We start from the raw sequence: 15,645 nt of genomic DNA on the forward strand, positions 1-15,645 counted from the left end.
AATCAACATCGATTTTATGGACAACTCGTACACATTTTACACATTTTTGTGCATACGCTTCATTGGTCATTTGTCTGATGAAGGTGACAGTGTTCCTATCGTACTAGTCATCGAAACGTCACATAGAAAATTGTATTGGTTGTGTAAAAAGGAACTTCTCATAACCCATACTTACCAACCTGAAGAAAATATTAAAAAAAGCAAGGTGATCCATTATCTTTTTAAGCGTAATTTATAATGTGACCATTTCCCTACAAATAATAGTTGGAATTCACTAGGTTTTTCGGGTATTTTCTGGAGATGGTTTTTCGATAGAACCTTGTATAATAACCATGACAATTTATATTGTGTTCAGCATTAATATTACGAAAGAAAGATTAATGTCGCATCATGTAATTGTCAGTAATAAAATACGGATTAGCAACACACGAATAAAACAAAGATGTAGCTTACCAACAGTTAAACAGACAACGATGTAACCATACAACTGTTAAACAGAGAAGTAACCACATAACAGTTAAACAGAGATGTAACCACACAACAGAAAAACAGAGATAATACCACACAACAGTAAAACAGAGGTGTTACGACACAACAATTAAATAGAGATGAAACAACACAACATGTAAACATAGATGTAACCACACAACAGTAAAACAGAGATGTAACCACACAACAATTAAACAGAGATGAAACAACACAACATGTAAACAGAGATGTAACCACACAACAGTAAAACAATGATGTAACAACACAACAGTAAAACAATGATGTAACAACACAACAGTAAAACAGAGATATAACAACACAACAGTAAAACAATTATGTAACAACACAACAGTAAAACAGAGATGTAATAACACAACAGTAAAACAGAGATGTAACCACACAACAGTAAAACAGAGATGTAACCACACAACAGTAAACACACAGAGATGTAACCACACAACAGAAATACAGAGATGTAACCACACAACAGAAACACAGAGATGAAACCACACAACAGTAAAACAGAGCTGTAATCACACAACAGACACACATAGATGTAACAACATAACATTAACACAGAGATGTAACAAAACAACAATAACACAGATAGGTAGCCCAACAACAGTACCACTGAGATGTAACCACACAACAGTAACACAGAGATGTAACCGACCAACAGTAAAACATAGAGCGATGTAACAACACAACAGTAAAAATAGACAGAGATGTAACAAAACAACAGTAACACAGAGATGTAACAACACGAAAGTAAAACAGAGATGTAACACACTACAGTTAACAGAGATGTAGTCACACAACAGTAATAGAGAGATGTAACCACACAACAGTAGCACAAAAATATTACCACAACACAGTTAAACAGAGATGAAGTTAACCAATAGTAATACAGAGATGTAACAACACAACAATAACACAAAGATGAAATCTCTAAACAATAACACAGAAATGTAACTTCATAACAGTAACACAAACAGAGATGTAACGACACAACAGTAAAACAGAGATGTTACCACATAACAGTAAAACAGAGATGTAACCACACAACAGTTACACAGAGATGTAACCACACAACAGTTAAACATAGATGTAACCACACAACAGTAACACAGAGATGTTACCACACAACAGTTAAACAGAGATGTAACAATGCAACAATAACACAAAGATGTAACCACACAACAGTAACACAGAGATGTTACAACACAACAGTACAACGGAGATGTAACCAAATAACAGTTAAACATAGATGAAACAACAAAACAGTTTAACAGAGATAATACCACACAACAGTTACACAGAAATGTAACCACTCGACAGACAGTGAAACAGAGATGTAACCACTCAACAGTAAAACAGAGATGTAACCAAGGAACAGTTAAACAGAGAAGTAACAACACAACAGTAAAACAGAGATAATACCACACAACAGTTACACAGAGATGAAACAACACAACAGTAAAACAGAGATGTAACCACACAACCGAAACACAGAGATGTAACTATTCGACAGTTAAACAGAAATTTAACCACACGACAGTAACATAGAAATGTAACCACGCAACAGTAAAACAGAGATGTAACCACACAACAGTAATACATATATGTAACAACACTAGTAAACCAAAGATATAGCGATACAACAATAAACAACACGGAGTATTACCACAGAAAAAGAAACTTTATCAAAAGCTTATAATAAAAACTCTTTTTCATTTTTTTTGATATTGATATATATATAACTATGAATAAATATATCGATATATTTTGATACTTTTTTTTATAGTTCTCTTCCCTCAAGAGTTTATTATTGCCATTCTAAAAATCCCCATTTCCAATTGAATATTGAATAAGAGTTCTTAAGTAAAATGATTGTGACAAAAGATATTAACAGATATTGCAAAATAACAATTGTTGGTTGTCTTTCAGTAATCCTTGTTTTTTATGTTTCATTTTTAAAAATGTCAGAAATTAATTGACTTTAAACGAATTGATGAAATCTCTTTCAAACGTGACGCTCATATTGTATTGTCCATTGATGGACCTTGCAAATAGTATCGCTGTCTCATTGGGCTTACAATTGAAATGAAAATATAATCAAAACTGTTTTTATCACCATAAAAACACTAGATGTACGAAGAAGGAAGCACCTGTTAAACAATATTAATGAAAACTAACTAAAATAAAATACAGGTTAAAAGATCTTCGATACTCTCTATATCTGAAAATCCTTTTTTTTTTGTATGTTCTTTCCTATCATTGGTTGAACAAAATGGGTTTCAGACATGTTTCTAATAAATTTCACTTTTATTAGAAATTACCGATTTGTTATTACTTAATAAATAATGTTGATTAACATAATGTGTGTTAAGTAATCATACAACCTCCTGTTCTTAATATAAAAAAATCATTGACACCGGAAGTATGAATCCTAACAGTTGACGTCAGAATATCAATTATGTTATTTATATTGCTGAAATAGTACTTTCCAAAACATACAACCTCTTAATATAAAAAATGGACACCAGAAGTATGTTTTCTTATCATTGACCCTGAATGTGAATCCTGACCGTTAGAAGCATCAATTCGGTTATGTGTATTGCTAAAATGGGGATTTTCAATTCATACAACATCATGTTCTTCAAATAAAAAAATAAACACCGGAAGAATGTATTATTATGATGATTGACGCCTGAAGAATCAGAGTAATTGACGATGTATGTATATGCTACTTAAATAATATTTTCGATATTGAACGACCTCCTGTGAACACGAAGTTTGGCACCGGAAGTATGAATCCCTACTATGCACGCAAAAAGAATCCATAAAGTTCAATAAATATTGCTTAAAATGTAATTTTCCCGGTCCTACAACATACTATTTTAACATAAAAAAAACAACAATTGTCACCGGAAATAATTACACTCCTTACCTTTGACGCCGAAATAATCTATTGTGCTCTACATATTGCTAAAAATGATATTTGATGACTCCAACAACATCCTGTTGTAACATGAGGAACAAAGAAAACAAAACAGGCAATGATACCGGGAGTAACGATTACGTATAGTTACTTTATTAAACTATATAAATCATGAATACATGCTTGAATTTAGTATGTTGTATTGTTAGAGGAATGTAAATAGTTTTACAATGGTGTTGTCCGATCCTTTTCAAAAACATCATCATTAACATATATATTGCTTAAATGATATTTCCTCAACACTACAACGTCCTGATATTACATAATTTGAATTATGCATGTATTACAATACCTTCCCGTTTCTAATTCTTTACTAAATAAACAATACTAAAATAACAGTATTAGTTAAGTCTTGTCCTTAAGGATGTACACCTCTGAGAAGTCAAAAATTTCCTGTATTAAACTTTTTTTCTTATATTGATTTTTGGAAAAAGGAGTATAATGGCATAGTAGAAAATGCAAAAAAATAAATATGTCGGTGTGTTCGTTTTTGTGCTATGGTCGCTCAAAGATACCAATTTAACACAGCATGTGATTTTAGGTGATTTTGGGGTTTTTGACCATTTGCAGAACAAATTCATACAATTTCGTTCAAGTGTGTTATCAGATATGAATGAATGTTTGTAGAATTGATAAAAATATTATTTTCTTTTAAATTATGGAAGTAAAATTTCTTAATCTTATTCTTTGAACTCAGAAAGTCGATTTTAGTTACCCCTACCCCCTATTTTTTAATGAAAAAATACTCATTTTTTGCAGATTAAACGATTGATAAAAAAAGTTCTGGTATTAAACTTTTTTTTAATATTTAAATATTAAAAGAAAATGTGTTTCTCTTTCTAAAACATCCATAAAAATGGGGGGTCGGTGTGCTTCTTTTTTTGTCCCATTATCATTTGTGTTATTTTTTACCTTTTTCGGGGTCAAAAATCATAAGTGCTTCACTTACATGAAATATGTAAAAAAAAAATATCAATAATGTATAATTTTCCAGTTTGTTGCATATTATTTTTATCATATTAAACATTATAAAGTTGTACAGCAAAATTGAGCCTTCAACGTGATTGAAATCTCAGAAGAGTACATCCTTAAGAGTTTTTTCTTTTTTTACTTTTCTTGAGTGAGCTGCTCTACTCTTACGTCAATAAGATTCATCAGTTTGGAAATATGTGTAATCATCTATATACTACTCTATACCACCTACCGGAAGCATGATAAATTAATTATCATTGATTCTCAGTATGAGAAGGAGTTGAGAGCGACTTGAGAACAACTTGTTAAGAACTTGAGAACGGATGTTCCCATTCCCCAGCACTTGGGAACGTATTTTCTCAACAAAGAACGTCTGCTCGCACCAGATGACGTACGAAACCGGATATAGGGTCCACACAAAAGGGATCCGCGTAAGAAAATAGTCCGTCATAACCATATCAATACAAAGTTACAGGAAAATATTGTGATAATAGCAACACCATTTCAGGTGTGAATGTGCACATGAAAAAGCCAATGACGATAGGATTGTTTTAGAAATATTTATTCTACGTTGTTTTAAGGTTCATTGTATTCCTCCGCGCAAAACTTCTATTTGTTTACGTTTGTCACAGGCGATCGTTGACCATTGAGCTTTGAAGTCATTTGGAAAACACGGTATTTAGTTTGTAAAAGGAGAAATATATAAGGTAGTAGTATATAGATGATAAATAGTTTATCATACAGTATTTTCAGTGTTTGTCGTTGGAATAATTTTCTCATTGCTCTCACTTAGATAACATCTTGGACCAATTTGTTTTGAGACGTTGCGAAACGTTCTTCCATCTTAATTTCTAAAAAATATCGATTCCAAATAATCTTTATCTCTATAAATAAATAAATATATATATGTGCTTGTAATTTGTGTTTCAATTTGACTTGAAACGATGGGACACGTTTCCAACGTAAATTTCCCAAATAAGCTATCCCCAATAAATGTTTACATCATAGTATAACGAACCTACGTAATTTATATATGTGTACATTCAATGGACCATTGGTATTTATTTCAAAATCTGAAAACAGACTTTGCCTGCATTCAATGTAAGCCCTTCTTACCTGTTTTGTTACATAAGTTCCTAGTTAAATTTATACCTAACCTCTGCTGTTTTCTGAGCTTATACTTCAAGTCTCCAATCATAGTGAATGATTGAAGATAACATTGATTGATTTGCTTTTCTTGATAATACAATTATCACGAAAATATTATTTGTACAAGTATCGTGATTTTTGACTGACGTGGATGTATTTTAATGATATTTTTTATGAATAATTTTATCATGACTTTTTGTAAGCTTGATTTAAAATGATCGGAAACGTTTTCTTCGGTCTGCTGGTTCAAACATGATGGGATAAACAATCGATCCTTATTCCATTTGTTTTTGTTGTTTCACTAAATACATATGTATATTTATTACAACAGATGAACAAAAACCCTTATTGCTAGAATCAAGAAGTACCATAACACAATAAGGCACATTCATGTTTCTACATGTAATAAATTTCACTTTTATTAGAAATTGCCGTTTATTTTTAAACTTGATACATCACAAAGGTGAACGTAAAACGTGTTGGTATTTTTTTTTAAATAATATGACATGTTGACAGTTCGTTTGTCAAAAGATACATCGGCAGTGAACATTTTACATGTAATAAAACCATTTTTGGTTTTATGCGCTGGGTTTTTTTTCTTTCTTTTTTTCTTTCTTGTAGTTATTTGTGGACCTATAATACATTGTTAGCGTTCTATAACAGAAAATGAAGTATTTCAGGAGAGTGACGATTGGGTTATCATTGCTTTCTTTTACTGTTACAAACATTAAATTTAAAAATGCAGACAACATTAATAAACTCGTAAAATATAGAGTTTGCGAAAGAAAGCATGATTGTTGGTTAATACATAGAGAGTACATATGGTTTTGATTTTGATTTAACATTATGTTTTTGTTTGTTTTTGTATTATACTATCTACGCGTTAAGATTTAGACAAAAGACAGTATATAAGGTATCATTGTCTAACTTCTCGGGTATGGCAAAATATTGCAGTTAAACATTTTAACGAGTTTGATTGTTTTGACCATTAAGGAAGATCAAAGTCTCGAAATTTCGTCAAAGAAACACTAGCTTTCATGACCAACCAACCGGAAAATAATCGAGACTTACCTGAATGGACAAAATATCAGCAAAATATTCACTTTGTTTGGGTTTTGGCATCTAAATATGCAATGTTTGCAACTGTTCACATAATTTCTCTTATTTCTGGTTGGTGATTATACACGAAAACAATAATTTGTTGATGAAAAGTTGCAATAAATAAGTTAAGGAATATGGGAAGATATTAATACGATTTGAAATATGTTTCATTATAAATTCATTCTCTCATGTATATGTATCAATTTTGAAAGGAAACTTTTTGCTAAGTAGGTTATTTTTCATTGATTATATCAAACCAATTAGATGACGTAAGTATAAATCTCTGTTTTGAAGGTGATAATGGGCGGAGGGAGATGGTATTTTAAGCCGAACAATACCGTTGACCCAGAAAACAGAAACATGTCGGAACATGGCCGCCAAGACGGACGAGACCTGGTTAAGGTATGAACCATTATACAATATATTTCACGACTGAAAGGCAAATTCTGGTGCAAAATTTGAAATTATATATTGAAGTTATTTTGTTTTAAAATCAACAGCTAATCGAAGACCTTTACACATTTTAATCAGGCATAGGCAAAAACTCCCCAAATCAAGCTCTAGATTAAACATTCTTTCAAAACCATTCGTCCTCATCAATATCCACATGTAGGTTTTTATATAGAATTGTTTATTGTTAGGTTAGGGTTTATTTTAACATCCTCTCAACATCTTACGTCATATAAATACAGATACATGTACCTTGGGAGACAAAGCCGAAAGGAAAGACAATTTAAGGTAGAAAGGTATAAGAAAATATCCCAAGCGTTGCAAAGAGGACAACCGACCAGTTTATATAGTTTCCTCTCTTTATTGGTAAAGAACTCCCCCTGTCTCCTTTGAGTCACTCATTAGTCGCCTCGAAAGATATCATGCGATGTTATACATTAGGTCTTTTCGTTTTCCGATTCTTAACTAAGTTGGAAGATCTAGAAGATCATTTTCGTAACTCGCAAGAATCATACGACAAAGTGAAACATAATCTGGGTATTACAATTGAAATTTTAATAGCTAAGCATAGGAAAAGGCATCTAGCTTGAACACGGAATCAGATTTTGAGAATAAACCATACAGTTAATGCATATGTAACCTCACCTCAGTTAACCTTCTAAAATATTTCAAGCCAAGTTTAAGTTGAACATCTTAATGAGATATCTCATATCAAATTTCTCTTATGACAAACTCAATCGCTCTATTCCGTCTTTGCGTATTGCAGAGGTATCTTCTCTTGTGAGCAGGTATTGATTGTTAAGTCATTGGTTTGTGAGGGTAACGTCATCAAATTTTGAGAAAACGACGCAATTTTCTCACACAAACCAATGACGCAACAATCAATCCCTGCTCACAAGAGAAGATAACTCTGCAATACGCAAAGACGGTATAAGATCGACAGAAGCAATATCAAATCCTTGAATATATTTCATTTGTGAGATCTCCCGGCATGCAACAGTCCCATTCCATATTGTATGCAATTTCCCTGAACCCCACAGACGTTTAGAATCCTGATATTTCTGTTGTTTATATAGGTTGCACAGATACCAGGCGTTTATTTATTTGTGCTGTTGCACTCGTTTGAAAGAAATAAAACAAGAACTCCAGATAACGTTGAAGCTTATTATTAAGTTCAAGTAGTGTACAGTGCCTCCGGAGAGGGCTTGTTCCAATACACGACCTCCAGAGAGGTCTCCTTTCCCACAAAACCTCCGGAGAGGATAAAGTTCTTTTAGCAGAAAACCTCCGGAGAGGGTGAAAAACTGTAACAAAACAAAATATGTCTCAATTCTACAGAAATAATAGATTACACTCATAATTCTGAAAATGTAAACTACTTCATTTACCGGGGTGCTCCTTAACTAGGAGAAAATCACACATGTAGTGTTTATGAAATGTCAGTGGCAATAGAATGCAATAAATTGACTATACTAAATGTTATAGTGTTAATAATAATGTTAATAGCCGACTAGGCGAAAATATTTAAGTTGGCAGAAATGGTAAGAAATATGTTAAGTTCAAACCACGCGGTTCAGCGGGGAAAATTGTGATTCCCGATTCGACACAATAAAAAGTTATTTAAAGTTCATTATCCGTCTCAAGACGTTATCGGGGAATTGTCTTCATCAATACGAGTCATTGGGACACACTTACCCGATGGGGGGCAGTGGTAACTTGCAGTAAAATGATAAAATTCTGTGTTCGTCCGTGGGACAACGTCATGTTTTTCTTCGTTACAAAGTGAAAGTACATAAGAATTACCGGAAAGGGCGACAACTCGGTCCGGCGTTAGAGATAGCGCAGTGTCTGGTACACAGAACGCGGCGGTAGCAGCACATTATTTGATTGAAAAAAACCGTTAAGATTTATAAAGTATTCGTTCGTTTTTGTCCTATTTCTAGTGACTATTTTAGGAAAAAAGGTGGTTGAATCTGTTTGTCGACTGTCTGCTCCAGAAGTTGGCTGTAACATTGAAGCTGAATATTTTCCCCTGCCAGTGTTTATATGAAATACTAGTTAGGTATAACTCAGCTATAGCAGCCAAATGTGGTTACTTTGTAAGGGGTTATATCGGCACCTTTACCCGTTCGCTGTATTATACATAGGTATCGGAAATCATCAGATAGGGATAAATCATTTGTTTTACCTTCAATACGCTCGATGAGTCCAGCGTGAATGTTGAATGGTCATACTGTGCAATCAAATCTACAAACAAACTTCTTCAAACAGGTGCTACATGTACCTTCTTTCGTATTTGTGGTAATCTATTTACAGGAATGGATGAAGGACAAAGAGCAGAGAAATCTATCACATCGCTATGTGTGGAATGCTACTGAATTTGACACTGTAGACCCAACACAAACGGAATATCTCCTAGGTAAGAAATCTGTCTTATCTTACTTTTGCTCTCCAAGTATTTAAGAATCGTAACTTTTAGCTATTTCATTTCGTCTCTTATTGATAAGGCTGCATTTTGGTCATTTAAAGAAGATTGGGTGATAAGATAAGTCAACGAACTCAATCATAGAAATTATGTGATGTTTCACGTGATTTCATAATATGGAAATAGAGAAATCGACTAAAATCACGATGCAGTATCATAGAACTAGAGAAAAAATTGCTAGATATGTAAATATCCATGAAACACAAACGTTAACGTGACAATGGAATCGAGGTGTATCTTTATAGATATGTATATCGCTTGGGGATGTTGCATGAGGCGACCAATGTGTGACCCTTGTATAATCGAGATTTTCTTCTAACCCCTTTACTTAGAGGGTTCGTGAAGCGAAGCTAATATGCTGCCCCTATTTCAAAGTATGAGACACTTATTTTTTTATTTTTTTATTTTACATCTGCCCACACTTTTCTTTCCTGCGGTGTATCATCACAGACAATAAAAAGTAGCACTGTGCCAGTGGTGATGTAACATACATGTCAACACTTTTCCTGGTGTAGCAAACATGTCAGGCTGGTTGATAAATCAACCAATCAGATATCTATGCTCAATTGGCATCTTTCAAATCATACTCATTATTTTTCATGTCATTTCTGCGGAAAGAATATATATATACATGTAACAATTTATCAATGTTCGGTTGATAATAAAATAAGAAAACATTATTCTCTGGTAGACCTAGAAAAAACCACGAAAATAAGATCATTTTATATATCTACTTATATAAATATTTTATGTAAATTCAGGTCTGTTCGATGCCAGCCATATGCAATACGAACTTGACAGAAAGGATCCGAAGTACGAAGTCGCTGGGGAACCTTCCATTGCCGAGATGACAAAGAAGGCCATCCAAGTACTGCAAAGGAACCACGACAAAGGCTTTTTCTTGCTAGTGGAAGGTACAAGATGAAAAACTATTAAAATCATTCTCGTTTACGGTATCAGATATTCTTTTCAGTGAAGATTTCAAGCTTTAATAATGACTTTATTTTTCGTCATATCATATTACCTTTGACACGTTGCGTGTATTTTGCACAGGTTTTTGAGTTTCAAATTATGGTTTTGTTGACAATTGCTGGGTGATGTCATACATTCAAGGCAGCACAAACTAATACTTGTTTTCAGTGATTAATATTGTAAATTGACAAACTGCGTCAGTTAAAGAGACATTTCTATAAACATCTTAAAGAAATAAGAAACATTCAATATCGGGGTTTTTTTTCTACCCGAGAAGGACGTTTATTAATGGATCTGTATTTAAATTCCATATGCCACCTTTAATTAGTACTTACGCCGAGGGTCTATCGTTAAAATAAATGTATGGGTCAAAGAAGTAATATAGACGGTAAAATCCCATATAACACTGGATCCAGTTAAAATAAATGTATATACGTGTATATGCGTTGCCACAACAATGTTATACTTGATCGAATATTGTCGCTTTATGATATTAATATGATGTACATGACATCATATAGAGACAAAATCTAAACAGGTGCTTCTATTTCTATAAAATAATAATAAAACGAAGATAGTTCCAAAAATATTGTAGATAATTAAAAAGATCAAACACCAATTTTGATGGAAATTAATTATAGAAGAAATATAAAAAAAAACATATGCAATCAAGCACGCTTGTTTATTCCAGGTGGGCGAATTGACCTCGCCCACCACGCAAACGAGCCGGAGAGAGCTCTCCACGACGTGCTGGCAATGGAGAAGGCGGTAGAGACAGCGATGAGCCTGACAAGCAAGGATGACACATTGATTGTGGTTACCGCTGACCACTCTCACACATTCGTACTGTCCGGTTATCCGTCGCGTGGCAATCCCATTCTCGGTAAGTAGCCCGACAAACGAGGCTGAATTACACTCGGTAATAAAAGAAGAAAGCACGACGGAACTCTGTACTCGTTCAATAGGACAGAATAAACAAGGCAACCTCGAGCTCGTTCTCGATAAGAAGCGAAGAATGAACGATTCAATCCCTTACTCGATAAAAACTGCAGACAATACTAAATAATTACATACTCTTTAACTAATAATTATCTTTCTTCCCACAGTCGGATTTGATCATTTTTAATATCAAAGCAACAATGTAGATAACGAGAGATAACGATTCACGGTTTTATGAGTTCTACTGAAGGGAGCTAACTCTTAGTTAACGGTTCACTGTCACGTGAAAATACATCATGAGTACTCGTATATAATGTTAACCAACGTTTTGCCTCATGTCATGTTAGTATGTTACCAGCACTTTTATATTAATTTTAACACCTTTGTGCCTTTGTACTTTGAAATTACCTTTCAATGGACCAATCATATGTAAAAAAATTGTCGTCATATGAGCTCAATTTAATGCTAGATTTAATTAAAACTCACACCAATCATCTAATAAAAAAACATATGCGAAGGAGGACAATTATATTGATTGTTAAGTTTGGAGTCGAACCACGAACCTCTAGTTAACTAGTCTGAGCTGAAGAGAAACCTCTTGAGTTAAGAACTCGTCCAATATTTCCACGGGTAACGGTGATACTTGCCAAGCAAGCATGATTATTTCTTTTCAATGATTCCCGTTTCCCAATTTGGGCACAAAGTTACTTTTCTTTTTGTTTTCAACGCCTTCGTTAGGGACCAAACTCAGAACCGCTGGCTAACTTATTCTACATAATACCGAATGATCTAAATGTCCTTCAAAATTGGAAGCAGCTAACATTTAACCCCAAAATTGCTCTCTAAGGAACCATATAACATGCTTCATGATTGGTGCTGACAGACTTAAATAAACATTATAATTTATTTGAAGAGTGATGTTAACAATGCATTTCTCAGGTCTGGTCGATGATGTGGATGGTAATATCTTGATGGCAGAAGACGGGAAACCCTACACCACTCTGCAGTACACAAACGGACCCGGCGCGATAGAGATGGAGGCTCTGCTGCACCACGGAACATACAAAGGAAGAGCCAATCTGACCTCCATCGACACGGGTGAGTCCTTATCTGTAGCACCATGATGTACAGATCTCAGTGATACCAAGGTCCGAGAGTTTAAAGTGACAAATCTGGCAAAATACAAATGTTCCCGATATATAATTTAATGTAACAGAATGGAGTTTGTTGTGCATATAACGAATTTATCAATGAGTATTTCCATATCGTTTCACTAGTCAATCAGGCTTAAGTGCTCTCACCAAGGTATAGTATTACCATCTTCGATATCCGGGGTTACGCTCACGTTTGCTCTCTACACCCTGGATTATGTCATGGCAGAAATACAATCATTGCGTCATGCGGCGTCCCTTGAGGAATTCATGATTTGTTGTCATAATTTGAACACAATGATATAACAAACGACATGTTAGCCTCTTTGCCTGCTCTTTAGCCTTCTACTTCGTCTAACCTTCTTTTGAGACACCACAACCCAAATGTCTAAATGTTGTAATGCATTCGGTCACCCTTGACATGCTTGTTCCTAAATGATCATTGATATTTTTGTTTATGTTACTATATTTTTTCCTACACCAGCATCAAAGGACTTCCAGACCCAGTCTGCCGTACCTCTGCTCTACGAGACGCACGCGGGTGAGGATGTCGGTATTTACGCCAGAGGCCCAATGTCACACCTCTTCCATGGGGTACATGAGCAGCATTACATTCCCCACGCCATGGCGTTTGCTTCCTGCGTGGGTGATTACAAAGATGATGCTAACTGCGCAGCGTCTCTAGCTACATTTACTTCCGCCCAACACATCAGCGATCCTCAAACCAGTTTGAATAGCGCAAACACATTGAGTCGTCTTTGGACACAAATATGCACCATGCTTTTTGTGATTGTATTACAAATCAGTTGAGTAGCCTTTTATTGTTCAGACAGTGCTGTATCATAAAATATCTTTATTGTAATTATATGCGATGAATTACACAAATTTGACGAACTTGGTAACAAGCTAATGTGAAAAAACGTCCAAAATACTACAGCATCAATAGTTCGGCAAATCGATGAGCTCACTATTAAACATTGATTCACAGAAATTCTTTTTTAAGATGCTGTCTGATTAAAATATGGAAAAATGTCCAAGAAATGAGTTTATATTTTTTCGAAATACATTACCTGTTTTATGAAAATTAAAAGTGTCATTTCAGTTTATTGAAAAACTGTTTTTGCCTGCACAGGCAAAATGTCCTTATGTCAATTCAGATCAAATGTTCAGTTCAATTTCAAGTCAAAACCTGACATTGATTACTTTAAATCGATTTGAATTCGACAATAAGTCGTTTTTAACTCAAGACATTTTGCCTATGTAGCTTTGAATCTGTTGTGAATTTACCATTTAAATCAAACAAAGGTAACCTATATTCACTCGTTGGTAACTTTTAATTTGTAACACTCTTTCTGATTGGATATCTTGCCGGGGTCTATATATTTCTATAGACTCCGGCAGACTACCGGGATCTATAAAAGCTCGTGCGAGGGGAGATAACTCAAACTAGAATCTCTCTTCAAAGATGGCGTCCGACACACACAAGCGTTCGAGGTGTGCCAATTATTAGGATGAAATAGTCTACTTAATTGACAGCAAACTCAACGAAACCGGCAATGAGGGGGCGCTAGGGTGCTACTTACAAAGAAGGTTGTGTATTGTCCGAAATATTTCCGAAAAGGTGTCCGGTAGGGGCTATTTTGGTAGCAGTCAAATACAGCTCAAACTCACAAAGTGAATTACAATATTGCAGAAAAAAAAGTTATAAAATATTGTCAGGGTGACAAATTCGTTATCTCTGGGTTAGGAGGGGTTTATTGGTTCATAGACTATTTTGGGTTTTATAGACCATTCGCCTTCGGCTCGGGGTCTATAAAAACCAGACGGGGTTTATGAGCCCGTAGACCCCTCCTTACCAAGATATAACTAATAATGTACCTGCTTTTTCGATACTCTACCAAAGGTAAAGTAGACACGCCCTGTATCAAAGCATAGCTACCACATGGCGCTAGTTCGGCTGACATTACATCAATGAAGGTGAAGCGAGTTGAAGCGTATCCCTATTCCATAAGTTATGAATGTTACTTCAATATTGAATTCTTTAACAAAATGATATTATTCTCAATTTCTCTAGAAATAAAAATGACATGGTCGACAAACATGTTCATTGGAACACTAGGTTTTTAGATGGAGTTTGCTATGTGAAAAGACTTTTCTCACCCTTTGACGCTAATAAAATATTCAATCATATTCTGGTTTTATGTTTTCATTTGTTTGGTGACTTGTTAAGATTGTATTTAATTAACTTGTTTTATTTACATTGTAATATAAGTCGGTTTCTCATGTCAAACGGTTTAATGAATTTAAAGATACCACCGATTATAAATGATATGGTATTCACACTTGTCCCCTGTTCATATTAAACTTCTCGCTCATTCTTATACTTTTTAGTTACTACGTTTGCCCTGACAACTGTAAAAATGTAAGCTTTGCATTTTTCATGCCATGCTTATTTCTGAAAATACTTTTTTTGTTTCATTTGAAAGGGGGTGTTCAAAACAATAAAGGTAACCACGATATCTTCGCTCGAATGAATCTTGATTGAGGATGCTGAATTCTATTATGAATGGATGAATGGTATTATTTAAAAATTGTAATATATATTTTTATATTAAAGAAAATAAATACAAAGAAAGCCGATTTGCACATAAAGTCCAGGTGAAAGAGTTCATACAAAAGCAAACATGTCTATTTTATCTTGTTTCCGTCACTATCAAAAAAACATTATTGATTGTTTATTTATTCGTATTCAATCTTGCAATTATTGACGTCATGCATTGTTAACCGGTCTTGACTTTTCAGACAGAACTAAAACACGAATATACTATAATATTTAAAACGTTTATTCGAAATGACGTTTGCATATAGAAGGCAATCATTATTTTTTCTTATTATTCATTGGTCATTTGACCAAACAGAAAGTAGTTTTCTCACTC

At 34.1% G+C, this 15,645-nt stretch overlaps 1 protein-coding gene across 1 annotated transcript in view; it reads left to right on the top strand.

Annotated features, from left to right (window-relative positions):
• LOC110452429 (alkaline phosphatase-like) overlaps positions 1-14,899 on the top strand; it is a 28,406-nt gene extending 13,507 nt beyond the window's left edge. The window contains exons 5-10 of the mRNA XM_021500953.1: positions 7,007-7,114; positions 9,479-9,581; positions 10,409-10,561; positions 11,311-11,502; positions 12,498-12,656; positions 13,194-14,899. Coding sequence (XP_021356628.1) covers positions 7,007-7,114; positions 9,479-9,581; positions 10,409-10,561; positions 11,311-11,502; positions 12,498-12,656; positions 13,194-13,519 — 1,041 coding nt within the window. The 3' untranslated portion in view covers positions 13,520-14,899. The remainder of the gene's footprint in view (positions 1-7,006; positions 7,115-9,478; positions 9,582-10,408; positions 10,562-11,310; positions 11,503-12,497; positions 12,657-13,193) is intronic.
• Positions 14,900-15,645: the final 746 nt, after the last annotated feature.

The sequence above is a fragment of the Mizuhopecten yessoensis genome, unplaced genomic scaffold, assembly GCF_002113885.1.
Source record: "Mizuhopecten yessoensis strain PY_sf001 unplaced genomic scaffold, ASM211388v2 scaffold739, whole genome shotgun sequence".
NCBI classification, from domain to species: domain Eukaryota; kingdom Metazoa; phylum Mollusca; class Bivalvia; order Pectinida; family Pectinidae; genus Mizuhopecten; species Mizuhopecten yessoensis.